The 27485-nt window shown below is 57.9% G+C and overlaps 1 protein-coding gene across 1 annotated transcript in view; it reads right to left on the bottom strand.

The window, feature by feature from the left end:
- The window catches only part of ADGRA2 (adhesion G protein-coupled receptor A2), a gene marked incomplete at its 3' end in the record, with an annotated part of 32610 nt that extends 9546 nt beyond the window's left edge, over positions 1-23064 (bottom strand). Inside the window, exons 1-5 of the mRNA XM_082863644.1 lie at positions 22672-23064; positions 10484-10555; positions 699-770; positions 367-438; positions 162-233 (exon numbers count right to left, since the gene is read on the bottom strand). Of these exons, the coding sequence (XP_082719770.1) occupies positions 162-233; positions 367-438; positions 699-770; positions 10484-10555; positions 22672-22934 (551 nt within the window). The 5' untranslated portion in view covers positions 22935-23064. The remainder of the gene's footprint in view (positions 1-161; positions 234-366; positions 439-698; positions 771-10483; positions 10556-22671) is intronic.
- Positions 23065-27485: the final 4421 nt, after the last annotated feature.

The raw sequence follows: 27485 nt of genomic DNA, 5'->3' as shown, positions 1-27485 counted from the left end.
ATGGCCTCCACGGCAAGCACGGGGAGGCGCGTATGGTGGAGCTTCAGCCATCGTCTGCCCCACCTCCTCAGAAGGCTGGCCACGTGGGCACGGTGCTTATGCGTCTCCCTCCTGGGAAGTGGAAGGAAGCAGGGCCTGACTGCTGGGGCTGGGATACTCACACAACCTTAAGGGCTGGCAGCTCATCAAAGACCCCCGGTGGCAGACTGGAGAAGATGTTTCCAGATATGTTTCTGCAGGGAACAGGGAGAGGGGATCTTAGGCTCCCCCTGGGCCACAGGAGGTGGCTGGTGAGTGATGAGAATGCGGGGACCCGTGAGGCTTTGGGGAGCCTTCCCTCTGCCCCCCTCCCCGCCCCTCACTCACAGCCGGAGAAGCCTGGGGAGGCCTTGGAAGGTCTCAGAGGTGAGACAGCCAATCCGGTTGTTGGAGAGATCTCTGGAGAGACACACACGACCTCAGCAAGTCGGCCACGTGGTAGCGCACGGATCCGCTTGTGAGGGACACACGCGTGTGGGCGGGGCTTGTGGGCGGGAGCGGAGAAAGACACGGTGCTGGGGCATGAAATGTCTGCCCCCAGCCTGTTGCGTTTGGGGAGGAGAGGCAGTGAGGGAGGGTGAGTGGGAGGGTGGCGGCACCCACGGGACCGCCTCCAGGGACGAGGGGGCTGGGGCGTGGGGTCAGGACAGGCCACTCACAGGCGCTTCAGCTCCCCCAGACCCAGGAAGGCGCCCGCCTGCACTGTGCTGATGACGTTGTTCCTCAGGTCCCTGTGGGAAGCAAGCGGGGGCCTCACACCTCGCCCGCTCCGGGGCCACGCGGCTGCCCGGGGCGGGCGGCCTCACCGCCGCCAGTGCCGGGCTCTCGGTTTCCCTCTAAGGCCCTGCTCGCCTCAGCGCGGCTGGGAGGCCGGATGAAGGACCTGGCCGCTCAGACGGGTCCCCCTCTGCCTCCCTGGGTCAGGGAGGATGCAGACACCGAGAGATCCGGCGGGAGGGCCTCGGATGAGGAGGCCGGCGCGGCGGAAACGGGAGAGGAGCTGGCCCTGAACCGGGAGTCAGGAGGCCTCGGTTCCCGGTTCCCACGAGCTGCCCTGAGTTTCTCAGTCTCTCAGGGCTGCTGTAGAATCTTTTGAGAATGGGTGTAACGGCCCTTTGTCAACTGCTACACAAAGGTAAGGTCATCTTGAGCCTGGCCGCGGGGAGGTACTTTAGAGCCATCGGGCGGATGCTCCACCTGGCAGGTGAGGAAAGGTCCCGGGCTTACTGGTGACCCTGTGGATGCTGCCCCGGGGGGGGGGGGGTGTCCATCACCTGGCCCCGCCCCTCAGCCCTCAGACGAGGAAGCTGAGGCCGAGGGGGTCACCTGCCGCCCTCCCCCCAGGCCTCCTCGAGCCCCTAGTGCAGAGAGAGGGTGGCAGGGGAAGGGCCACCTCGGGTCACAGACTGGACAGAAGATGGCAGTTGGCCCCCAGGCACCACAGGGCCAAGGGTCACCCACCAGGAGGGACGAACTGCAGGGAAGTTTTCAGAGTAGCTTCCGTCCCAGGCTCTGGTGGCTCAAACTCCATCACACGGTCAGAGTGCCACCCTCCCTCCACTTTGTCACATCCTCCCGGGGCAGCAGGGGCGGGCCGAAGGGACAGTTCCGGCCCACTGGGGACCGGCCGGTGCCCACATGGCCCCAGCCCCCCACCAGACCCGGCAGCCCTCTGGGACCACCGAGGCCCAAGGCGATGGCTGGCCCCCTGGCCTGCCCCAGCACCCTGTCCTCTCGGGCACAGCCATGGGGAGAGGCGCCAGGCTGACCTAACACTTGCCCACCTACCCAAGGCCTACCTGGGTCTTTCCCGAGCCAAACCAGAACGGGCTCGCGGCCCACAGAGGCCTTACCAGGAGGCCTCACTGCCCACCTGGGGGCGGGGAGGGCTGCAGCCTCCTGGCTAGCTCCCTACGTTCCAACATCCTCTCGGGGCCACCCAGGAGATCATGAGGCAGAGGGCAAGGGTGGGGGGTTCCTGGAATAATCAACTTAGGTTGGCCTGTGGGGTCAGCCTGCTCTCCAAGGCCCTGCCACCACCCCCACCCCCACCCCCCGGCCCAGACCCGCCTTCTTGGCTCTGCAGGCCAGAGTCTCAGGAGCAGCTCCGGATTATGGGCAGCAGGGGGTTAACTGAGCCAGCTCCCTTCTGGGGGGAGAGGAAATGGGTGTCCAGGATGGGGAGGTGCCGTCCCAGCAGGGGGCCTGTTTTCACACAGACAGTCCCCGCTGGGGACAGAAACACCCAGAGAGAGACAGAGAGACAGAAATGCAACAAATCCCCTGCCCAGCCCTGCCCCTGGCCGGGGCTCCTCACACCTCAGCACCCTCTCATACCAAGGACTTGGGCTGCATAACCCTGCGCCCCACTGAGAAAGAAGAGGAAGCCCCCCGAAGGGCCGCTTCGTGCAGGCAGGGAATGTGCGAGAAGGCAGCCCCTAGAAGGCTCCTGCAGAGAGGAGGCTGGAGATGGCTGGGAGAGCGCCCGCCCGCCCAGGGTTGCCCCCCCACCCCACAGCCCGGTCCTCCGATGCTGCGGCAGCCCGTGCCCCCGGCCCCTCTTGGGTTCTGGCCATTCTCAGGGCTCCGCCTCCCACCCGTGTGGGGGACGAGCAGAGGGAAACACATTCCTCATTGTGTCACTTCCCTTCATGGGCTGCCAAGGGGCCCAGGCTGCAGCCCCCCGCCCCTTCCCTCTCCGCTCACTATGTTTATTCTCATTTCCTCCCTGGCCCCCCTCGAGAACCCCCCGCCCGGCTGCCCCACTGATGCTCTACAGATGGGAGCACGGCAGCCTGCTCGGGCCCAGCCCCTTCCTGCCCTGGGTTTCCTGCAGCCTGGGCCAGCCAGGGCCCTCTGAAAGGGGAGCTTCCAGCAAGTGTTGGCGGTCCTGACCTCTTGTCTCACGCCCGCAGAGAGGCTTCCGGGGTGACCAAGGCAGCCCTCAGAAGGAGTGCCCTCAGAGGTGGCCTGCTGGCCTGGAACCAACCAGTCTTGGGTCCTCTCCGGAGGGGTACAGGCCAGGGGCGGCTCCTGGCTGAGCTGCTAGCCCGATGGGGGCTGGCCCCTGGGCAGCTGAGGCCTCCTGGTCCCTAAGGTGGGGAACGCAGCTCTGGGGCTGTACCCTCCCTAGTGGTAGGAGGAAATGCTACCGTAGAACTTGGATACTTTTGTGGACCCGCGAGGCCCCTATAGGTTGGTGGTTCTGCACATTTCTTGCTTAGCACATCCTTTTGAATATCTGATGAGGGCTATGGAGTCCTGCCCTAGAAGAATGCACTACCCCCAATATTGTGCATCTGGTTCCAGAGGCTCGTGGAGCCTAGGTTACAACCTCCTGCTCTGGACTTGCTCATTGTCGCAAGGACGCACAGAGGCTTCTGTGATGTGCAATCTCCTGCCCTCTGTCTGCTTCCACAGACCTCCGGTCTTGGAACCTGGAGAGAATGCAGCTTATGGGTGGAGCCTCCCTCCCTACACCCCCTTGCCTAATCCAGACCAGGCTCCTGGATCAAGATAGACCCCTCTCCCTGTACCTATGTCCACATGGAGGGGAAGGACACCCTGTGGCAGAAGTTGGGGGGCGGGGGATACCTGGGAGCAAATCTTGCCCTATGTCCTTCTTGGGCAAAAAGCAGCTCAGGAAGCTGAATGTGTAAGACTGAGTGTATAAGCACAAGCAATAAAAGAGCAGATTGAAGACTTCCCTGGCGGCGCAGTGGTTAAGAATCTGCCTGCCAATGCAGGGGACGCGGGTTCGATCCCTGGTCCAGGAAGATCCCACATGCTGCAGAGCAACTAAGCCCACAAACCACAACTACTGAGCCCGCATGCCGCAACTACTGAAGCCCGCGTGCCTAGAGCCCGTGCTCCGCAACAGGAGAAGCCACCGCAATGAGAAGCCTGCACACCGCAAGGAAGAGTAGCCCCCGCTCGCCGCAACTAGAAAAAGCCCGGGTGCAGCAACGAAGACCCAACGCAGCCAAAAAAAAAGAGCAGATTGATACGTTACACTTGAAAATGTTAAAGTTTTGCTCTTGAAAGGATACCACCAAGAAAGTTGAAAGACAACCCCTGGGATGAGAGAAAATATTTGCAAATCATATACCTGATAAGGGACTTCTATCCAGAATATGTAAAGAACTCTTACAACTCAATAATAAAAAGACAAATAGCCCAGCTGAAAAAAAATGGGCAAGGGATTTGAATAGACGTTTTCTTCAAAGAGGATATACAAATGACCAATTAATGCATGAAGAGGTGCTCAACACCATTAGGGAAATGCAAATCAAACCCACAATGAGAGACCACTTCACGTCCACTAAGATGGCTATGATTTAGAAAACAGAGATTGGAATCCTTATATATTATAGATGGGAGTGTAAAATAGTGCAGCCACTTTGGAAAACAGCTTGGCAGTTAAAGTTACCATATGACCCAGCAATTCCACTCCTTGGTACAAATCCAAGAGAAGTGAACATACATGAACACAAGAACACATATAGGAATATTCATAGCAGCATTATTCATAAGCCCCAAAGTGGAACACCCCAAATGTCCATCAACTAATGAACGAGTGAACAAAATATGGTATTTTCATACAATGGAACATTATTTGGCCATAAAAAAGAATGACTTGCCAATACATGCTATAATATGGGTGAGCTCTGAAAACACTATGCTTGCTGAAAGAATCCAGTTATAAAAGATTACATACTGTGTGCTTCCTATTTATATGAAATGTCCAGAATAGGCAAGTCTATAGAGACAGAAAGTACATGAGTGGTTGGCTTAGGGCTGGGAAATGGGCCGGGGGGGTGGGGGGCGGAGGGGAGGAACGGGGAGTGATTGCTAATGATTCAAGATTTCTTCGGGGGATGATGAAAATGTTCTAAAATTAGATTATGATGATGGTTGCACAACTGTAAATATACTCAAAACCATTGGATCCTACGTTTTAAACGGGTGAACTTAACGGTATGTAAATTATGTCTCATTAAAGCCGTTAAGAGTGTGTGTTTGTATGACAGCGTGTGTGTATGTGAGCATGTGTGTGAGTGTGTGTGTGTGTCTGTACCCACGCTTGGACAGGGTGGGGCGGCACGAAGTTGGCTCCCTCTGGCCCCCAAAGACCTCCCTGCTTGTGGGTTTGAAAACCGAATTATAGGTTTGGAGGCCGCACAGCAGCTCCCCTGGGCCCTCTAGGACTTTCAGGGTTCCTTAGAAAGTGGGGGGGGGGCTGGCTGAGGAGTGGGCAGAACCCCCCGCCGCAGGTCCAGGGGTTGCCTGGGGGGAAGGGAAACGGAGAGACTGTGGCGACCAGGAGGAAACCCCAGGCGGTCCGAGGCTCCCTCGCAGCGCCACGCCCCGGGCCCCTCTTGTCTCTGATCTCATCCAGGAGGTATTTATGGAGCACATACCCGGTGCCAGGCATTGGGCCTACAACAGCGAGCCGGAGGGCTGTCCCCGGACCCACCGGCCTCCCTTCCCGCGCCCTCGGCCTCGGCGCGGCATTCCTCTCCAGCGCCTAGGGGCGAGGGAGGGGGGCGGCAGAACCCGGCCGCCTTACCCTCGGCCCCGCCCCCAGATTAATGAAAACCACCTGGCGGGTGAGCCGCACGCACCGCCCCCGCCCCCAGGCCCCCGCATCGTTCCCGTGAGCATCTGCGTCTAATGAGTGCCGCAGCACCGCGGCATACCAGCCCCCGGGGCTCATTAATCTCATTAGGCAATGACAAATCATCCTGGGGCTGCCCAGGCTCCCGCCCCGGGCCCTCTCCTCCAGGCGTGCACAGGCCTCTGGAGGCGTGTGTCCGCACAGATCCACACGCAGGCCTGCACGCCCAGTCCCGGGCTCCCTTGACCCCTCCTGGGGGCTGTCTGCCCTGTGGCCGGCTCGATCCACGGTCTGGGGGCTTCTCACTGTGACTGGGTCACCCTGGAGTCCAGGAAAGTCTTCAGGTGGCCAGCCCTCTGCTGAATGCGTGGGAAGGATCCGGGCAGAGACGCAAGGGACCCGAGGAATGATCCATCCGCGAGTCCTTTCCGCCCGTAGACTTCATCTACACGACCGCCTGCCCAGGGCTGGGGGCTCTGGACGAATCTAGGCGCTCTGGGGCGGCCTGTGTGACATCTTGCCACTTGCAACTCTTCCGAGGAGAAGGGGACGGCCATTTACTGAGAGGCCGAGGTGTCCCCTGCTCTCTTCCTGGGTGAACTCATCTACCTCCGTGGCCACCTGTCAGGGAGCCGTGCCTTGACCCTTGGTCCAGGTGAGAGCCTGAACAGGCACCCAGAAGGTATATGGAGGTGGAATTCAATCCCAGTCTCTTTTCACTCCAGGGTGAAGTCCTGTGCCCTTTCATCGCCTGCCCCTTCACTCCCAAAGCCTTTCCTCTGGCTAGTCTGATGAGGGAGGCGGGACGCAAAGGAGGGCTCAGAGACAGGGCCTCACACACCTCTGGGCCCTTCTGCACACTCCTGGGCTGGCCTTGAACTCTGCTGGGCTGTTTGAGATTCCCCAGTTCAGCCTGCCTGCCTGATAAAGGTGTGTCTCCCCCATCCCACCTCACCCCCCAGTTCTCTGGAGCGCGGGTCCTCCCGTGGGATCATCTCAGGCACATTCCCTCTCAGGGCCCTCTCTGTGTCCCCTTCCTGGCCTTGGGGCCCTGCACTGCACAACAGGGGAGCCCCCCACTTACACCCCACCTGTTTGCAGAGGCCAGAGGGGCGCTCAGCAGGGCGGGCAATGCCGGCACTTTCTGGAGCAGCCCACTTCTACTCAGTTATCAGACAGGCCGCTAACTCCCATGGGACTTGCTGCATGGACTGTGGGATGTGAAGCTGCCACAGGCTCAGCCGCCCCAGCCTGGACGGCTGAGTCCAAGAGGACAGAGAGATCAGTGTTTCCTGGCACCAACTGCACGCCAAGCCGCGGCGTCTCGTTTGCAATGAATAGGCCCACAGTGCAGGGGTCATCTGGTCCACTGGTTCCCAACCCCAATGAGCATGAGAATTGCCCGCATACCTTGTAAACAATTCCCAGGCCCCTGCTGACCTGATGAATTAGCATCTTCAGGACCGGGGCCAGGACCTCTCCCTACCTCTGGGGTAGTGGGTAGTGACTGTGATGATTAGTTTTATGTGTCAGAGTATAGCCCTCGGTGACTTAATCAATCACTAATCTAGGTGCTGCTGCGGAGGTATCTTGTAGATGTGGTTACCGTCTACAGTCAGTTGACTTTAAATAAAGGAGACAACCTCTGCTAACATGGGTGGGCCTCACCCAATCAGTTGAAGGCCCGGAGAGCAAAACCCGAGGTTTCCCAGAGAAGTTCTGCCTTAAGACTGCAGCATCAGTTCCTGCCTGACTCTCCAGCCTGCTGGCTGGTCCTACAGATTTTGGATTTGCCAGTCCCCACAATCACATGAGCCATTTCCTTAAAATAAATTTCGTTATAAAGAAATAATTTCTTGGAACTCCCTGGTGGTCCAGTGGTTAGGATTCAGCACTTTCACTGCCATGGCCCGGGTTTGATCCCTGGTCGGGGAACTAAGATCCCGCAAGCCGCGTGATGAGGCCAAAAATAATAATAATAATAATAAAGAAAGAATTTCTTTGTATATTTATATAAGGACACAGCCACGTACATCTCCTGTTGGTTCTGTCTCTTTGGAGAAGCTTGACTGATACACTGGTGACCAGCCAGGCTGGAGACCCTGGGCTCCTCCAGCCCCTGCACTGCCTCTCCATCCCAGGGAAGCAAGGCCAGGATGCTGAACCCAGCACCCCTCTGCCCAGAAGCCTCCCCTCCTCTGAAAGTCCGGCCGTGTCACTGGGCTTTTTGATCTTTTCCTTCTGCAGCTCTGTGGGTATTACACACACCCAAGGATCATAGAGTTTTAAATCCAGAGTGCACTTTACAAACTGCCCTGTCCCCCCACTTTTTTTTGGGTCTTAGTTCCCCGGCCAGGGGTCGAACCCGTGCCCCCTGCAAGGGAAGCGTGGAGTCCTAACCATTGGACCGCCAGGGACTCGCCCCCCCCACTTTTAACAGATGAGGAAACTGAGGTCCCAAAGTGAGGCAGCCCTCTGACCCCACCTCCCACCACTCCCCAGTCACGCTGCCCTGCTTCTGCACCTCAAGCTCACCAGACAGGCTGGACCCCAGGGCCTCCCCCGCTGCTACTGCCTGTGCCCCTAGACAACTACCTGCCCGCCAGGTCCCTCCCTCCATCACCTCCAGCGAGGCCTTAACCTCATTACATAAAATAGCAGCCCCCACTCCAGTGCTTTCTGCCCCCTTCCCCTGCTGCTTTGTTTTCCTCTGCAGTGTTTGTGCGCTCCTGACCTACTATACATTTCTTTGCTACGTTCTGGGTCCCATCAGCGGCAGGTAAGTTCCCCAGGGCGGGCACCTGGCCTACCGCGTTCACTCTGGATGCCCAGCACGCAGCCTGGCACACGGAGGGGGCTCAAGAAACATCTCGAGAGTGAACGACTAGATGATCCTAACAGGGCAGGGGCTCCAACTCAGGACCTAGAATTCTCACTCCAGTGCCCTTTCTCCTCCCTCAGCATAGGTCGTTGTTCCTGTCTCCTCTCCCACTTTGCTCTGCTTGCCTCCCGTGGTTTGAGTGCACCTGCAGGGTGCTGATCTGGCTCCCGGTGCCGTGGGGAGGGGTCCAGTTGGGTAGGCTTGCGTGGGGGGAAGGAGAAGCCCATCGTCTCATCTTCACCAGACAATCTACCCTCATGAGATTGAAGGACCACCCAGCAGACCCAGCGAGGGGGCAGACCCAGCAGATTTTTGGCAGATGAGGCGAGAGGGTAAAGATGGGAAGATGTCCCAGAGGCCTCAGGAGGCTCTGGGCAGCTCTCGCTTGTGCTAAGGAGAACAGAGACGGACGCTGGGCGGTGACTGGCCCTGGTTTGGCCGGGCCAAAGGACTGCGGGCAGCTGCGGTTAGTTTTTCTCCAAAAGATCCCAGGAGGGAGCGTCTGCTTTCTGGCAATGCAGCCGTCTAAGACCAGGCCTGGGCTGAGACAGCTCCTGAGTGCTTCGCTGCTCGAGGAGGAGAATGTTGGTACCTAACGAGTCTTCTGAACAGCAGCTCGGGGGCAGCCCTTCCTCCCTTTCGGAGCAGAGTCAGCGGGACCTGGTCACGGCTGTCTGTGCGCACTGTGGCTAACATCCCGGGAGCCCTCCCACCCCCAACATGCCCTGATCCCGCAGAACGTGCTCCACCTTTCCACGCCAAACGTGGCTGTGTCCCTTTCCACCCGCCCCCAACCCAGCCAGGCCACCAAGCTTTCCCCACAAGCGGCTTGGGGGAGAGCCTTGCCCTTCCCTCGTGAAGTGGGTATAATAGAGACAACCTCGTAAGTTGTTGTCCTGGTTAAAGATCTACACTCCATCATGTCGGCACTGCATCTCTATTACCCTTGAACTTTCTAGCCTTCGCTGATCCCTCCTTTGGCCTTTACAGAAACCCCGACCTACTTCATTCCTATATATATGGCAAGGTCTCTGGTCTCACTAGACGGTGATCCCTTTGGCTGTTTGAGAGCAGGCGTCTGCCTTATTCGTTCGTATCCCCCATCGCTCTGATCCAAGCCCTTCAGGCAAAACGGTACTAGAGGGGGCAGGACCCTGGTGGAGGCCTTGGGAACGCCCAGCAGGTGGGAGCAGAGCTAGGAGACAGGGGCTTGGACGTGAGGGAGATGGCAAGGATCCGGCTCCAGGAGGGACGGGAGGCCCAGGGGTCCCGTGGAGGAGACAGGACCCAAAGCTGTTGTACAGGCTGTAGATCGAGAGTTGCCAACTGAACGGGGAATCGAGAGAGGGGTTGACTCAACCCCCTCCTTTGGCACGGACTTGCCCGTGACCGAGGCAGGTCCCCAATTCTGGGAAGGAGCTCCTCTCGGGCTAGCAGGGCCCTTGCCGTCCGTCCACAGGGCAGCCGAGGGTGCTGTTGCTGATGCAGCTGTAATCCAGGGCAGTGGGGATGGAGGGAGGGGGAGAAGTGGGTGTGACCCACTGTCCCCACTCTCAGCCCAGGGCTCTGGCCCCTTGGAGCCTTGTTTGTCGGCTGTGTTTAGGGAAGGAGGAAAGAGGCCTCAGTCACACTAAATGCTCCCTCTGCCCTTTATGCTGCCCAGCTGGGGCGGGGAGCAGCGTCTGGACAGTGAAGGGGCTCAGCCCTCATAGCTAATTGCTCATTAAAGAGTGTTAGTGAGCTTCCCACAGCCCCACCCCTGCCTGGGCCAGCGCCGTGTCCCCACTTCTCTGTGCTGTGGCTGGTGAGGGAACTGGTCTCTCTCCCCTGGACCAGTCCCTCCGCCCTCCACTTGGTGGTCGAGTCCGACCGACCGGTCGAATCCCGACCCTCAGCAGCCGGGATTCCTCACCCTCCCTGGCCCGACCTCTTGCCCGAGCACTTACAGTTTCTCCAGCAGCGGCAGTCCCAGGAAGGAGCCGTTCCGGAGCCCCGTGATCTTGTTGTTACTCAAGAGCCTGGAGGACAGGGGAGAACACAGAGGGGAGAGTGTTGCCTTCTGTGTAAGCGGCGCCCCCTGAAGCTGGGTGAGGAGCAGCCCCACCCTGGGCTCCGGGAGACCATGGGGAGGGGCCAGCGAGTGGTTCGGGCAGACTGGTCAGCCCACTGAATGCCAGGTCAGATGTGTCACCTGCCCTGGGTCTCCCCACAGCCTGGATCTGGCTTAGGCTCTGTACGCAGGTGAGCTGAGCAGGTGTGAAGTTGTGATGACCCGTTTTAACCTTGGAACCACAGGGCCGAGCCCACGGCACCCGCTTTCTGCCCGCCACAGCTCTGTCTCACTCAAGCCATTGGCCCAGTTATCTGAGGACAGTGCTGGGGAGAAAGGTCTGGCAGGTAGAAGAGGAAGTCAGGCAGGTGCGAGGACCTGCCCTTCCTCGGGGTCTCCATCACTCCGGGAGCTGAGGACCACCAGAAGGGGAGCCCTCCCTCCCCTCAAAGGCCCCCAACTCAGAGGGACGGAGTGCCCATGCGTCCCCAAGCCTGTCTATAGCCTTGACCGGAAACTGATGGATTCCTCGGCCCCGGGGGAGCCCAGGCCTCAGCCTCTGCCTCTGCCCACTCGGAGTCTTGTTTATTTACTCGTTTGTATTTGTGGAAGCAGAAAGGGGCCCCAAGCTCCTGACCCAACCCACTCTGCCCACCCACTCAGCCTTTCTCTGTCAGGCTCCCTGCTGGGAGGAGAGAGTTCCAGGCCAGCCAGAGGGCTCATCCCTTGAGTTAATTGCTTATTAAAAAGCTTTAATGAGCCTCTCAGCTCCAGCTCTTGCCTGCCCTGCGCTGAGGCAAAGGTTTTCCCATCTTTGCTCTGAATGGTGGAGAACGGACCTGGGAAGGCCAGAGGTGCAGGCCTTGGGCCTCCCCTCCAGTGAGCAGCCTCTGGGCTGGATAGTAAGGGAGAGGGCAGGGGTCGGGGTCGGGGCCCGGGAGGGGCTGTCAGAGCTCTGCCCCAAAGCTTAATGGCAGTGGGTGGGTGCACAAGCCAGACTGGCAGTGAGAGGACCCCGGACGTCCATGCTACACCACGTTCAAGGGCACATGGAAAACAGACCATGGCCGTGGCGGAGGCAAGGGTGGAAGGGGGCTTTGTGGGTCAACGGGAAGACGTGGACACCTCATCTCCTTCCTCCCTTCTCCCCTCTCCAGAGAGGCCCCTCCTCCCCTTCAGGTCCCCCCCTCACTATCCTTCCAAGGGTGACATTTCCCAGCAAGGTCTCAAGGGTGACTGTGTGGAGGGTTTCAAGGGAGTGCTGGGTTTCCAAGGTGCTACACACACGCACACACGTGCACACACGCGCACGCACACACGCACACACGCACACACACATGGTCTTGATATGTCAAAAAGCACATCACAGTAGTCATCCTATGAATAATTGGAACTTTCTCAAACCCCTTTGTTCTCATTTTATGGGTTAGGAGAGTTTTATTTCACGTTACCTGTGGTGGCCAATTACAAATAATCTTGTCAGTTCTTAGGGCCTTGAATGGTCTCATTCAGGCCCTGGTGGGGCTGCGGTGGCCCCCTGGGTGGGGACAGGCTCTTGATGGTGTGAGTTTTAAATCGAAGCCCATCCCACCTCATCTGTTGCTCATTCCCTCATACACCCTCAGAGCCTGAGGTTCAGAGGTTGCATTAAATGTTGGAGAAGGCGACAGGACCCCTCAGTATCCTTAGTAATGTCGGGAGGGGTCCTGAAACGTCAGGATGAGGGGTGAGAAAGGGCATCTGTTTTAGCCTCCCCAAACCCCAAGGGTCTCTCCCAGGGACTGCCCCTCCCTGGATCTTGGGGAGGGGGAAGGATGGGGATGCTGATGGGGGGGCACAGGGGAGAGGTAGAGGGTATGGAAGGTTAGAGGAACAGGGGGAGCCAGGTTATCACAGCCCCGTGCACGAAGGGGGAAGCCTGAGAACATTCCCAAACTTGAGTGGAGTATGGACCTGTTAAAGGGAGGGGAAAAGTATCTTATTTCCTGCAAATATGTCTGAGGATCCCAGTTTGAGAAACACTGACTTTAGAATTGAAAATCTTACACTATGAAAATACCTTCTAGTAAAAAATTATCTCAAAATTATAGGCAAAGGGGCTTCCCTGGTGGCGCAGTGCTTAAGAATCCACCTGCCAATACAGGAGACATGGGTTTGAGCCCTGGTCTGGGAAGATCCCACATGCCGCGGAGCAACTAAGCCCGTGCGCCACAACTACTGAGCCTGCACTCCAGAGCCCGCGAGCCACAACTACTGAGCCCGTGCGCCACATCTACTGAAGCCCGCGTGCCTAGAGCCCGTGCTCTGCAACAAGAGAAGCCACTGCAATGAGAAGCCCATGCACTGCAACAAAGAGTAGCTCCCGTTCACCACAACTGGAGAAAGTCCGTGCGCAGCAACGAAGACCCAACGCAGCCAAAAATAAATAAATAAAAGAAATAGAAATAAAAAAAATTATGGGCAAAAAATGTTTTGCTCAAAGATCATTGAATTGAAAACAGAAAATTAAACAAATTCTCCAACTCCCAAATCCCCGATATTAAAACCCGGGATCCTAATTGGAGAACCCTATCCAGACAAGCCTAGTGGTAGTGTTGGTGGTATAGGTACCCCACCTTCTCCAGACTCTTTGTCCTTTAACCCTTGAACACCTTTCACATACCCCAAATTTAACCCAGCACTGGCCAACAGAAGTACAATGCCAGCTGCATATGTAATTTAGAATGTTCTAGCAGCCACATTGTTTAAAAGTTAAATTAATCTTAATAATATACCTTACTTACCCCAATGCACCCAAAATGTAATCATTTCAACACATAATAAATATATTATTATATATTATAAATATACATATATTATAAATTATATAAATAACAAAAATTAGTAATGAGATATTTTCCCTTTTTTGGTACTAAGTCTCGGAATCTGGTGTGGATTCTCCTCTTCCAGCACAGCTTACTTAATTCAGACCAGCCACATCGCAAGTACTCAGGGCCACATGGGGCTGGTGGCTTTAAGTCTTATCCCTGATTTAGTCTCCTTGTAGCCAGCACCTTCCCAGGAAGAAGTCTGGGCTGCTGGGGGGATACTCAGGTGGCCCGGGGTGGGGTGTGTGTGTGTGTGTGTGTGTGGCCTGGGAACAGAGCAAAGGATGGGGACCAGCCCCCAAGGCAGGTGAGGACAAGCCTCTGGTCCAGAGCAGCTCATCTCCTGGCTGCCACCCCAAGGCCCGCCTTCTCTGAGGCAGCCTCTGTTGGGCTGGGGAGGAGAGGGTACAGCAGGGTGACACTGGGGTCAGCTGCTGCCCATGCTGCAGGCTTGGCCAGCCCAGTGTAAACTCCATCCTGGAGAGTCTTGAAATGAGATTTTTTTCTCACTGCGAGAACACATTCCTGATCGCCCACCCTCTAAGCCACTCACTAAAGCGGGGGCACCAGGCAAACAGTGCTGCTTCCTTCTCCTCCAATGGGCCCCTTCTTGCCACGTCTCCAGTTCTCAGACAGACTTCAGCAGGTATCGGTATGGTTTAGTCCCCAGATACCCAGAAATGGATCTTTTGGTCTTAACAATCTAGATCGGGCTGAGGGAATTTTACTTCAGACCTAGATTAGGGGGAGAATGGCCTCAATTATGCTGGTAGGTTCAGTCCTCTGGAGGTGAAGGCAGGGATTTGGGAGAGTGTTTGGGGCAGGTAGGAAGCTGGCAGTTACGGGGCCACTAATGGGGTAGACGAAACACACACACACACACACACACACACACACACACACAAACACACACACACACACTCATCCAACAGGAAGAAAAATGTTCCCGCCATGCTAGGCTCTCATGGGAGGAAAACAGGCAGGGCAGCCCCATGCTTCTGTCCAGAGTCGCAGACACAACGCCAGTCTCTGCCCCCTCCTAATCGCCTCCCAAGCCCGCCCAGAGAGCCTCAGCCCCACCGGCCTCCCCCCAGCACCAGCACAGGGCGTCTGCCAGGTGGGTTTTCTTCCCAGCCATGCCTCCCATCCCTCAGACCCCAGGCCCGCCCAACCCAGCATCCTCGGCTTCTCCCTCCCTCCCGCGTCTACCACCCAACATCACATTTTCACAGGAAGGGGGGCCAGTCCCTGGGGGCCCCTGTTCTCTAACCCAGAATCTGAAATCTGGCCAAGGAGAGGGGGCACACTGAGTCCATTCCAGAACTCTCTCCCGGCTCGGGTCCTATTTTAGGGAAGAGCAGCAAACAGTTACCACTAATGAGGCTGGAGGCCACGGGAGCGAGTGGCTGGCGTCTGCAGAGGCCCTGTGGCCTCTGGGCAGCCACAGACGCTCGCCAGATCCCAGTCCGACATCAAAGCTGACCCTATAGGGGTCACGTGGGCACCGCCCCATTGGGCACGGGGCCAGCACCTGCCCGAACAAAAGGGTTCTCACATGTGCGGGGAGAGTCATACATGTCAGCCCCTCACCGACCCCCCAGCCCACCCCAGCACAGAGATGCAAGGACCACAGGCCTGGACACTATGGCCCCGTGCTCTCCAGGAATTCTGAGCCCGGAATTTAGGCCACTGCCAGGGCCCTCTGGGCTGGGAGGGACCCGTCTCCAGCACCTGCTGCTGGCACCTTGGCGGTGTCTTCGGGAGACCATCAGAGAGGGGAGGAGGGTGGTCTGCTTGCTAACACCAAAAGGGCCTCAGGCCCATTACCAGCTGCACCATCAAGGTGAAACTGTACTCCCAGCCCCGCCCGCAGGCACAGTACCCGGGGCCTTGGAGCATTTCCAGGGCCCACAAGGGCATCTGAAACCTAAAAAAAAAAAAAAAAAAAAAAACACCACTGAAATATAAATGCTACAAACATAAATTAATGAAGACTTAGCTATAGAACTACCAAATGTCATGTTCTGCCAATTAGCAATAACTGTTCTGCTTCATAAAGCTTGTGGATGCAGTTTGGCCTGACTGATAGGACAGTGGGACCTCCACACAGGAGACTACCTCTGGGCCACAGGCCCTGCTTTGACACACACCTCAGGCTAAAGGTTGCCCTTCATGTGTACCGAGCCTGACTGCAGGGGACATAGACGCTGGAGAGGACACACAGCACCTCCACACCTCCTGCCATCCCTCCCTTGGCTAGAAGCCTGTCTGTCAGCCTCCCTCTGGCTAGGAGGGCACCCATGTGGGACATCTTTCCCCCAGACTTTAGAGAGCCATATCCTGAGACAGCCTCTGACCTCAGCCTTGAAGACGGGCTGTCCAGGCAGGGCCTGAGGTCAAGGTCAAGAGGGAAAACTATTTTGCAAGGGCTCCTACACATGGGCCTTCCTTCGGTCCTTTTCTCTACCCTCTCTGCAAGGTCACAGCGTCCTGATGGTCACTAGGCAGAAACCAAGAAATTGGGGCGGGGATGGGAAGGAGTAACCTACTGGTGTTCATGGTGGGTGGTCGGTGGGCTTGGTGGGGATTTGAGGGCCCCCAGCACTGGAACTGATTCTGCTTTAATCGTTCACCCTGGGCATCCATTCATTTGGTCTTCAATCCTACGTGAACACCTACTGTGTGCTCGGCCTTATGGAACACATCAGTATTACAACCACAAATGAGACCTGGTGTTTACCATCTCCCACTCGTGGAAGGTGAAGGGAGATGTGTCACACTGGGTGGACTGTTTGCGTGCGTGTGTCCCCGGGGCTTGAGGAAGCTGGGAAATTACTTGCAATCCACCTTAAGCACTTCATGCACTCACAGCCTAAAATCTCACCACTGGGGAGCCAAGCTTTCAGGTGAAGAAAGTAGGTTTCTTTAAACATACACATAAACCTGAAAGGATCTGTCTGTCATCAGTCATTTACACCTAAGTATAAATTAGTCCTTTAATCCTTCCAGCCCAGACATTTTCCTTGGGAGCCTGGAGGCTCCTGTCCTGCTTGGTGAGCCTGTATCCAGTCTCCATGGTGAGACTGCAAGGCCCCTGAGGTCCAAGGCCAGCTCTCTCACCTCACAACAGGCACTGGCGGAATGGGTGGGTGGCTGTCTGAAGGGGCAGAGCTCCAGGGAAGGTGGGGTTGGTCCAGGACCCACGCTTTTCCCAAGTCGGGAGGCATTTTTTCCTGCCTCCACTTCCCACCAAATCCTCTGTGAAGTGATTTTGTACTTAGTGGTCCCCTAAGCACACACGTATCGTCGCGGGTGGCGCCCCTTTTCCCGGCTCACTATCCACGTGGGGGAAGCGGATTGGTTATGTCCCCGCCCTGTCCCCAGGGAGGACGGCTCTGATTGGTCAGTGTGGGACGGGGCTGACCCGGAGCAGGAGCCCTCGGGTCTGGCTAGGAGCTGTGTGACCTTGAGCAAGTCAGCCCCTCTCTGGGGGTTTTCTTCTCGGTAAAAGAAGGGTCTGGACCGAAGATTCCCACTCCGTACGTTTGATGGCTTTTCCCATCCTGGATGCCGAGTCTCCTGAAGTCTAGAGTTTCTGCTCCAACACACAGTTCCCAGCAGGCAAAGCGCCCTGGGGGAGGGGGGGCCGGGAGAGGACACAGGGAGGAGGGAGCTTCGACCTCCCCTTTGCTTTCCAGCTGGGAGACGTCTGGCCCCTCAAGCTCAGGCTGGAACTCCCTCCTGGGCCGCTCTCTGAGGCCGGTTCCCGGCTACTCCGTGACAGATTGGTCCCCTGCCCCTCACCTGGTCCCATCCATTTTACACACCCTTTGCTCCCCCAGCCCGGCTCCCCAAGCCCACCTCTCCCCACTCCCAGGGCTGGGAAAGCTGGGTCCTGGGAGGCTGCCGTTAGCTACACTCCACAGTGTCTCAGCTCTCCCACCCCCATCACCCAGTTCTAAAAGCAAAGGAATGTTCTGGAGTTTGGGAAGGATGGGGGGCCCCCCGGAGGAGGGAGGAAGGGGAGGAGGCAGCTTTGTCCTGTCAGTGTCTGAGCTCTAAATAGAACGGAGCGGCTGGGCTGGGGGAATGAAAATAAACAGCCCCTCTGAACAGCCCCTTCCTAGCAGTTAACCGGATTTTCCTTCTGGTTCCTCAGCCCAGGGCCATTTCCCTCCTCTCCCCTCCCCTCTTCTCTGTCTGGTCCCACGGGGGTGAAGGCTCTACCTCAGGGTGATGGGGGAGTGAGGGGTCCTGGTCCAAGCTGCGTGGCACGGGGGAACTCACCTCCCCTCTCTGGGCTTTGGCAAGGAAAGCTCACTGAATGGAAGGGCAGAGATCAACTCAGAGGTGGCTGGAACTCTTTCTCCTTCAGGAAAGAGTTCTTATCCCAATGACTCCCATGTGACATAAACTTAGGAACCCTCGCTCCCTTTAAAAACATGACCCCAAATTTAAGGGCCAATTTACGGTGAGGTTCAAATTACACCGGTTTGCCCGTGCCTTTGGGGGAAATTCGCAGACTCACCATGACTAGGGATTGCATCCCTCCCAACCCTAACCCAGAGGGGTGATCACAGTAGGCGGCAGGAAGGGACTTCCTTAGGGGTCAGGAGTGGCTGGGTTCTTGCATGGGTTCTGAAAAATTCAGGCCAAATAACCCATGCTGGGTCCTGGTCCCACTGGGGGCCTGAATTATAGGTCCAGTCTCTCTGGTGCAAGAAGGACTCAACCAGGGAAGCACGGAGGGCTCTGCTCTCCGCCCGGTGCTCTCCTGAGCTGGGACCCTGGGCCCCGACGTCCTGCACAAGGGGCAGCCCTCAGGGCAGGGTCCCTAACACCTCCAGGAAGGGGCTGATGAATCCTGGAACCTGGGCTGGTGGCCTCCAACTCCTCCAGTAGGTAGTCGGGGAGATTCCTTCTGAGTCCCTCCCTTCAGACCAGCGGGGGGCCGGGAGCCCACATGGGGGCGCTGCAGCTGAGACCCCCCCCTCCGCCCCTCCCCCGGCACCATGGGGAGGGTAAGGGAGAGTGTGTTGGAGTCTCCAGCCTCTTCCCTCCTTTCCTTCTTTCTCCTCGCTCCCTCCCCCTCCCCCTCCGCTCCCGCACAAAAGCTCTCTGTACACTGCCACTTCCTCTGGCTGCTGTCTCTGAGCCCAGACCTTATGAGAACCATATGGGGGAAAGAGGGTGGAAGGGAAGGGGGTGGGGAGGCCGCGCGGCCCGCCCCTCCAGCCACCATCTCCCTCCGCTCGCGCTCTGTGCAGGCGGTTGGCACACTTTGCCCCAAACTCCCCCTAAGTGGACCCCGGGGGCTGGGATGTGGGGCACTGAGAGGTGGGCCCAGTCCAGAGCTGGAGGTCCAGAGGGACGTCTGTGCTCAAAAACTGCTGGGCCAAGCACGGGGGCTGGGGCTGGGAAGGGGCCTCCCCTCCCTCCCCTCCCCTCCCCTCCCCCGGGGCTCCCAAAGACCACCACACTCCGAGCAAAGGGCCCCGGCCTCCGCTAGGCACATCTGTGTGGAAACTGCCCCTTCTCCCCTATGGGGGCAGCCTACGTGGTGGGCAGCTCCCCCAGATGGGAGGCTGAGGGGATGAGGGTTTGCGGGCCCTGGGAGAATCTGGACCGAGGGACCGTCCCATGCCTGCCCCTCTCTCCACCCAGCCTTGGAATGTTCCCAGGTCAAAAGGGCCTGGGTCCTGCTGGGAAGGAACCGGGTTTTTTTAAAGCAGGCTTTGTGGCCATTGGGTCCCAAGTCCAGCTAGGTGAACAGTGAGTCTCTCACCTGAGAGGAAAACTAAACGAATCCAACCAGCTAATCCTGACGCTGGTGTCCGCTAAGCTGTGTGACTCTTGGCAAGACGTGGCCCTCTCCCCATCTGGCCTCAGTTTGCTCAGCTGTCAGACGCTGATTTAGGGGCATCTCTAAGGCCCCTTTCGGCCCAGGGGCCCAGGAATTTATGACACTGCCTGGTATCCTCCGAGGGCCTGCTCAGATGTCCTGGGAGGTCCTCATAGGAGGTTTCCTTCTAGAGTCATCCATTATCAGCCCTTTCCTGGAATTCCTTAGTATCCCCCTCACTTGAACTCCCAGAGCCCAGAACCAGAGGGCAGGCCCGTCAGCTGCTGCCAGGGCGGGCAGGGGGGTGGGGGGTGGGGTGGGGCCGTTGACAGTGGTCTGCGTCTCCCTCCTCCAGCCGGGTTCTCCCTGTGCTAAGCCACCTCCACCCCGCTGCCCATGAGACCCTGTCCCTCAGGGAAGGCCCATAAAGGCTCCTGCTCTGGACAGGACGTGCCCACAGCTGCCCTGTGCACTAGGCCTTGAGAATGGGGGCTGGGGTGGGGCAGGCGGGTCAGGAAGGAAGCCAAGAGTTCAGCTTTCCTGGAAAACCGCGAACGAAAATCCATTAGAGGAAAGAAAGAAAGAAAGAAAAAGCCAAGCGTGGGGAGAGGGGGCCTGCAGCCTACAAAACCAGAGGGCAGAAGCCGAGATAACCGAGTAGAGGTGGAAGGGTTTTCCGTGAGGTGCACAGGGCTGTCCACAGGATTGCCCTCAACAGCCTGGAGGCTTTCTGAGCAGAGACGGAGGCTCTCTGCAGACAGGCACCTTATCTAGCACTTTCCCTGCCTGAACAGTCAGCCGGGCTTCCCAAAGCAGAGGCCTGACTCTCCCCCTACTCCCCCAGGACCCACGTGGGCAGGGTGGTGTGTGGAGGGGACTGGGAGATGGTGGTCCATTCTGGAGGAAAACAGGGGAGGCGGAGGGAGGGGAAAGCAATAACGCAAAGACTATTGGCTCAAGTCCTGTTGTTTGCACCAGGTGATGGGCAGAAAGGGGAAAGGGGACATTTGGAAAAAGAATAAATAAATAAACGAGGAAGGAGGAGGAGTTTGGGAGAGTGTGAAGGCTTTTGTGCTCATAGCCTCTTTGCTGCTGGGCTGGAGCGGCAGAAGCCCCTTCCCAGCCTGTCTTTTCCTTCCTCCCTCGAGATGCTTGCTGGGTAGGGGTGGGTTTGCTGGGGGTACTGAGCCCCCAGAAGAGAATCTCTGCCGAACTTCTGCTGAAGAAGAACTTGCGCTCTTCTTCCTTCAGAAGCCAGCTTGGGGGAGGGGTTGTAGTCAGGACGGGGATTAGGTGGAGCCTGTGGGGGGTGCCTAAGGCATATGTCTGTGGCTGCTTTTAGTCACACCCCCGGCTGATGGGCCAGCGGGCTCGGGCTCTCGGGGGTTGCTCCGGCCTGACCTGCCCTGTCTGTTGTTCCTGCGGAGATGTCCAGCCAGGCTGCGGGGGCGGGGGGGGGGGGGGCTGTTCTTTTGGAAGGTATCTTAAGCCAGGTAGGTCAGTGGCCTGGGACAAAAGAAGGGTCCTTCCTCTGGGGATGGTTTGGGATGGGAAGGTGAGCTAGCAGTTCTGCTGGCTGCCACCCTGTCCTGATATATTCTCGCCAAGAGTTGGCCCGCTCTCTCCCTGGAGTGGCGTCGATGGGAATTAGCCGTGGCTGGAAAGCATTAGTTACCAAATCATTCTAAAATGTACTGCAAAACCACCTTTTAATGTTTTCCCTTCTTTCTGCCGTCAGTATGTTAGGATTCCCTAACCCCAGCACAGGAGTGTGAGCTCTGCTGCAGGATCCAGGGCACACACGCTCCTCTCAGAACTGAATGACTGTGGCCCAGCGGGGACTCACACAGATACCAGCCCAGCCATCCCACACAGCAGGCATTTTTCTCCTTCAGAACTGAGTGGGCTGGGGAATGCCCAGGCCTGTCTGGACACTTCAACCCCAGTGGACACTCAGAGGGACCTGAAGCAGCTGCCACAGCTGCCTTCCCAGGCCATGGCTGTATCCCTGAGCTGCTGGGACGTGGGAGAGAGCAGAGACAACGCTTCCACCCCCCTAATGCACACATGCACACACCCACCCCAGCTGGGGAAAATGCAGGCCAGGCGGACAACGTCAGAGGCTGACCAGTCGTGTCCTGTCAGGAAGCGGGCAGCCTCTGAACTCACCCAACCAGAGGCGTTACTGTATTGTTCTGGACACAATCGGATAGACTGTGATCCAGCTCCAACTCTGGGCAAGGGGCCGTGGGGAAACGTTCGCCGCTGGGGTCAGGAGGACAGGGAAGGGGAAGCGGCTTGGAGGCTGGATCCAGGACAGGAAAGGAAGGGGCTGCCGCCAGGGCCCGACCCTCCAGTCCACGGCGTGCGTGGAGCTCCAAGCACGTGGTCTGCGCAGGAAATCTCTGCAGTGGGGAGGGGTCGCTAATTCTCCTGCAGTTGCGGGGACTTCGGACCCCCATCGAGGAGGCTTGGGGTCGGGTTGCGGGCGCAACGGGCCGCGCTGGTTGCCAGCGAAGTGAGGACTTAATAAGGCCCGGGCTCGAGGAGGGAAAGGGTATGACGGAAGGAGGCTGGGAGGCAGCCTCCTTCCCCTCAGCCAGGTTTCTTTCTCCGCACTCTTTCGCGAAGAAGTCAATTGAGAAATAGCCAAAGTTCGTCTTTATATCCGAGGAGGGGAGGAAGAGGGAGGGATGCAGGATCCAGAGCAGAGCTCAATTCACAGATGCGCACGGCGGGAGAGGGGTCCTAGTGGGAATCGGGACGCCGGGGTCTCATTCACACCAGAAGTGCCTGCACCCCAAGGACAGACTTTTTCGAGCCCACCCTCCCGCCAGCGCTAGAGAGACGGGCTGCAAGCGGGGCTGGCAGGCTCCCGGCCCCGATGGGGCGCCCCCAACTGGAGGAGCCAGGCCGGCGGGATGAAGCCGGGAGACTCCTCCAGTGCGGCCAGGGACGCGTCCGCGGTGGTAACGACCACAGCCATCTACTGGGCCGCGGGCGTCGGTCTTCCCTGAGCCTTCCCCCCATCCCACCCCCCGCAGGTCCGCAACACCAGCCCTGGCTAGAAACTCAAGGGGCGCGGGCGTCCCGCCAGCGCGCATTCCCTGTCACCTGTGCAGGTGAGTGGGCGCCCGCGGTGCCTCACTTTGGGGCGCCCCCGCCCCCCAATGCTCCTTCCTCCCTCCACACCACTGGAGCCCTAATCTTTCCCTTACTTCTCTTCAAGCCTCCCTTTTCGGCTTCTGGACTCGGGCCTGTCCTAGAGTCCGAAGTGGCACATCGACTCTGTCCCCCATTTCCCACCCCTCCCGTCTGGTCTCCTTTCGTCCCCTCGTCGGGGCTCGAGCCGGGCCGGCCAAGTAGGATACTTACAGGGTAACGGTGCTGTTAGGCAGAAGGCCGGGCTCGGGAGGCTCCGGGAGGTCCCCGCCGCCGCACACCACCCTCCTGCGCGCCGGGCTGGGGGCGCCGCCGCTTAGCCCCTTGGGCCGCTCCCCTGAGCACTTGCAGCTGCGGATAGGGACTGGGCAGCCGGGCGCGCCGCGGATCTCGGGCGCCAAAAGCAGCAGCCACTGCAGCAGCGGCAGCAGCAGGCGCGCGGGCGCCCACCGCATCCTGCGTCCCGCGGCGCCCATCAGCCCATCGCCCCGCGGGGACCGACAGCGCTGGGGCCCGTCTGCGCGCCAGCCGGAGGGATCCGGGCGTGCGAGAGGCGTGCTCAGCGGGGGCCCGGGGCGCTCGAGGGCGGAGCGGGGGGCCCTGGGCGGAGGCAAGCCCCGGGGTCCCCGCCGCCGCGCCCCGGGGGCATGTCCGGCGAGCGCCCCGGCGGGGAGGACGCGGGCGCGGCTGTCAGCGCAGCGCGGGCGGGCCCCGGCGGCGCGGCCCGACTGTCTGCGTGGTGCTCCCGGGCCGGTTGAGGCCGGGCCGCTCCTCGTCGTCTGCTCGCTCTGCGCGGGTCTGTGACCTAGCGGATCGAGCCGGGCTCCTGCCGCCGCCGCCGCTCCGTGCCATGGATGGAGGCAACTCGGCTCGGCGCCGCTCCCGCCGCCGCCAGCCCCCGCCCGCCCTCCGGAGAGGGCGCCCTCCCCTCTCCAGCTCGTCCGTCCGCGAGGCCCTAGCGCCTCCCGATGCGCAGCCAGGCCGCTGCCCTCCTCGGAGTAAGAGCGGGCCAGCCGGCTGGAGGCCCCGCGTGTCCCCTGCACCCGCCCTGAGCCTAGACTTCTCCCTCGCGCCTCTCTCCCCCCACCCAGGAATCTTCCTCTCCATAACCCACCTCAGACCTCAAGGCCAACCGCCATCACTTTCCACAAAACCCTCCCTCACTCGTGCCGTCCAGCCTGCACCTCCCGATGCTTCTGGGGCTTTCATTGACCCGCGGGCTCGGCCAGAGATGCCCATGTTTTGTATTGAACTTCGTTCACCGCTCTGAGGCTGCTGAGACTCGGCTTCCCTTGACCCCCCTGACCTGATGGGCCAGTCTGGAAACCGGGGCTCACTCTCACAGCCCTGCTCCAGCCGCTGCAGGAGACGAGGCGGAGGCTAAGGAGGCTCAGACCCTCTGGGTGACCTCGCCCAGCGGGGGGAGCATGTCATTCGGCCAAGGAGGGGTCAAAGGCCGAGGCAGGCCTTCCAGATCTGGCTGCCTACCTTTTCCACATCCGTGTGTGTGTGTGTGTGTGTGTGTGTGTGTGTGTGTGTGTGTGTGTGTGTGTGTTTGATGGTAGGTGGGAATGAGGGGAACACAGAGGGAAAAGCAGGGATTCCCGCTGGGTGTGGAAGGAGCACAGCGCTGAGTCAGGAGGGCCCGTTCTCGGCAGCGCTGACAAAGGACACAGCCCCTAACATCCTGGGGTATCTAATCTCGGGGGTCAAAATGAGGCCCTGCCTGCCTGCAAGTTGTGGCCTGAGAATGAGTGAGTGATGGGGGGCACTCGGATGGGGATGAAAACTGCCTTGGGTCTTAGATGGGCTGCAATGCAAGTTGGGAACCGGGCTGGGGACAGAGAGAACAGTGAAGTGTGGCCCAGTGTATCTGCTTCCCCAGTTTGCCCATGAAGGCGGCCTTTTCTGCCGCTTAATGCCACAGCACGTTTGCTGTGGAGACGCAGGCTGCCCGGGTTGAGGGATCCCTGGGCAGGGCTCTTGTTCCTCATCCTTCACTGGGCCACCAAAGTCATCCCTCCGGTGACTGCCACCTTCTTTCTGTGCCTTTGGCCCTGCTGGGGTGTGTGGCACCTTTTCCAGCACGGTGGCCTTTCAGCCGGGTCCCCACCCCCCTTTTCTGGGAATGCTTCTTTCCCTTGTGTGGGTGGCAGACACTGAGCCCAGACGCTGGCTTCTCCTGGCTCCACAAGTCTCTCCCAGTTGCAGAATCTGGTTCTTTCAGTTTTCAAAGATAAATAAATAGTGATTGCAAATGGAAGAAGGAAGAAGGGGACCGGCCTCCCCCAGCAGCAGCCCTCCTCAGGGCGGGCACAGGGGCTGGGCCTGCATTCCTAGGAAGGGTCCTCACAGAGCTGCGGCCCACAGGCCAGTCTGCCACCCAACCATCCTGTTCACAGGCCAGGGAAGTTCTCAAAGACAAGAGAAGAGGAGGCCTCTGGCCTGGGTCACACAGCTTCCCCGTCATTTATTTTTTGCTAAACGAAGACACTCTAAGTACGGAAAGGAATTCCACTGAAACACCGGCTCTCTGAGGCTGAATCAAGGCCAAATGACATTTAATGAGGCGATGCTTCCCCACAGGTGGGAACGAGGTGCGTGGTGGAGACATTTACAAAACACTGTCCTGTCCTGCTGGTCGTCACTTTTGGTCTCTATAGCCATCCAGGAAGGTGAGTGGAGCAGGGGTTACTTCCCCATTTTACAAACAAGGATGAGGAAACCAAGTCGCTGAGAGATAAAGAGACAGGGCTGGGAACTTTTCCTCCGACTCCTTTTAAAATGCTCTTTTGTCTGAGCCACTCAAAACTTTTCGCATAAAAATCCTTCCTGGTTATCTGTTCTCAGAGGTGCAGGGTGGAATGAATAAGTGGCTACACGTTTTGAAGTTTGTTTGCAATAGAAGGATGACTCAGGCTTAATTCCCACCCTCACGACATCTGGTTAGGAAGCTTGACCCTGGCCCTGATCGCCTGTGATAAACTCTTCGTTGAATTATGGATAAGGTACCACGATATAGGGATGGGCTGAATTAATCCTGCCTGAAGCAAGGGAGGGGGGCTTCCCAAAAGCTTTAGTCCAATCTCACACAGAAGTGTAACCGACCTGACTCTACTAGACCATAATTGTCCCCTTAAGGGCCCGGGGGGACTCACATCCGTTATGCTGTCTCTAAAGAAGTTGGCCTTTGCTGGGTGTTAGCTGCCAATGTCTGTCTCGCCTCCAACTTCAAAGCTGATCCATTCCCCTTTGTCAAGGAGTGGCTGCGGCCTCTTATCCCACGATTGACCAGACCCTCCACTGGGGACAGCTGAGAGTGGAAAATGGGGCCATGGTTGGTGTCCCCTCCCTCTGCTCCCAGAGCAGAGCAGAGTTAGCACAGGACAGCCTGCACAACAGGACAGCCAGCGTCTACTGAGCGCTTGTTGCCTGCTGGGCACTTGTGACTATGTTTTACAAGAATTAGCTCATTTTGTCCTCACAACAGGGTGAGGATGGCTGTTTTAACAGACAAGAGGGGAAGAGGCACCTTAAGAGTAATTTGCCCAAGGATACACAGCTCAGAAGTGGTGGGACCAGGATTTGAACCAGGAATTCCGGATTCCAGAGTCCGGTTTTAACTGCCGTGCTCTATAATTTCTAGGGGAGGAGGGGTCTCTCAATAATCACCCCAAGAAATTCCCTCACTTCCCCTTGAGGTTTTCTCATTTTGATTCCCTGGCCCTCTCTGAGCTGAACCTTTACAGACGTCCACCCCCAAACCATAGCTGGTGGTAGAAACAGGACCCCCAGCCCTAATTCTTCTAGCAGAGTTAAGGAAGGCAAAAGCTTTCCAAGGAGTTCCATTCCTCGGCTATAGAAGAAAATAGTCTCTCTCGAAAGACTATGAGAGACTATGAACACGTATAGAATCAGAGCCGGCAGTAGCTAACGCTGCCCAGCTCCAGGCCCTGGTCTCTTCTCCTGGCTGTAAGGGTGCCCCCCATCCCGGGGATGTTCACATTTAATTATCAGGTTTCCCGGCTCCCTCTGTGCCTTCTTATCTTCCAGAGGCAGGATCCTAACACAGACCCAGGGTAACAGTGGATGAGCTCATGGCTCATAATTGGATCGATCATGCAAACGGGACAGCCCTCCAGAGCTCTTTTACATTAGAAGGACACGGAGGCACAGAACCTGTGAACCCCACCCCTTTCTCCCACCTCCCCCCACCCCCATGGCTCTCCTGGGCGGTCCTCTGAGCTCTCTGTCCTCTCCTCCCTGTGGGGACTATGCTAAGCTGCCTGTCCTGTTGGAACAGTCACACTGGGCGTTCAGGGCAGAGAAATGCTCATGCCTCAACCGGAAGGAATGAATAGGAATTGTGGGAAGCTACCGAGGAAAATATTTGGACCTGCGAGGGCTTCCCTTTGGAGATCAGACTCCACCCCATACAGGGTACCTGTGTATACTTTAGACGCTCTCATAGGAGGGTGTCATAATCTCTGTCTCCATGAAAATATGACTTCCCCTTTAAGTGACATCTGCTCACATTCGCCCAGATGATGGATAACCTCCTGCACTAGGAGTGCCGTGCCTAAGAGCATGACTCTGAAGTTTCAAATCCTGGGCTCTCCATTTTATGGATCACGTGACTCTGGGCAACTCACTTAATTTACCCAGGCCTCAGTTTTCTCATCTGTGAAATGGGGATAAAAAAAGGATATTTACTTCAGAGGACTGTGATGATGATGTCAGCTATATGGCAATGGTGCCTGTGTGGTATACTATAAAAATATATTTGGTCTTTGTTCCTGACCCCTAGCTCCTAAAACCCTTTGCAATTCCTGAATGACAGGAGCATCTTCTGTTCTTCATCTGGAGCCTCTCTGGGACGCACCGGAGTTTCTGCTCATGAGGGTGGTACTCTTAGCCTCAGGATGGGGGCTGGTCACCAGAAAGACCTAGTGATTCCAGGGTTGGCAGTCTCAGCCCCACCCGCTGGCCTCTGGGAACAGGATGGGGGAACTGGAGATTCAACTTCA

Source organism: Leucopleurus acutus (genome assembly GCF_964270905.1).
Source record: "Leucopleurus acutus genome assembly, chromosome: 21".
Lineage (NCBI taxonomy): Eukaryota > Metazoa > Chordata > Mammalia > Artiodactyla > Delphinidae > Leucopleurus > Leucopleurus acutus.
The sequence above is the reverse complement of the archived record's forward strand: the minus strand, read 5'-3'. Positions and strand labels throughout refer to the sequence as shown.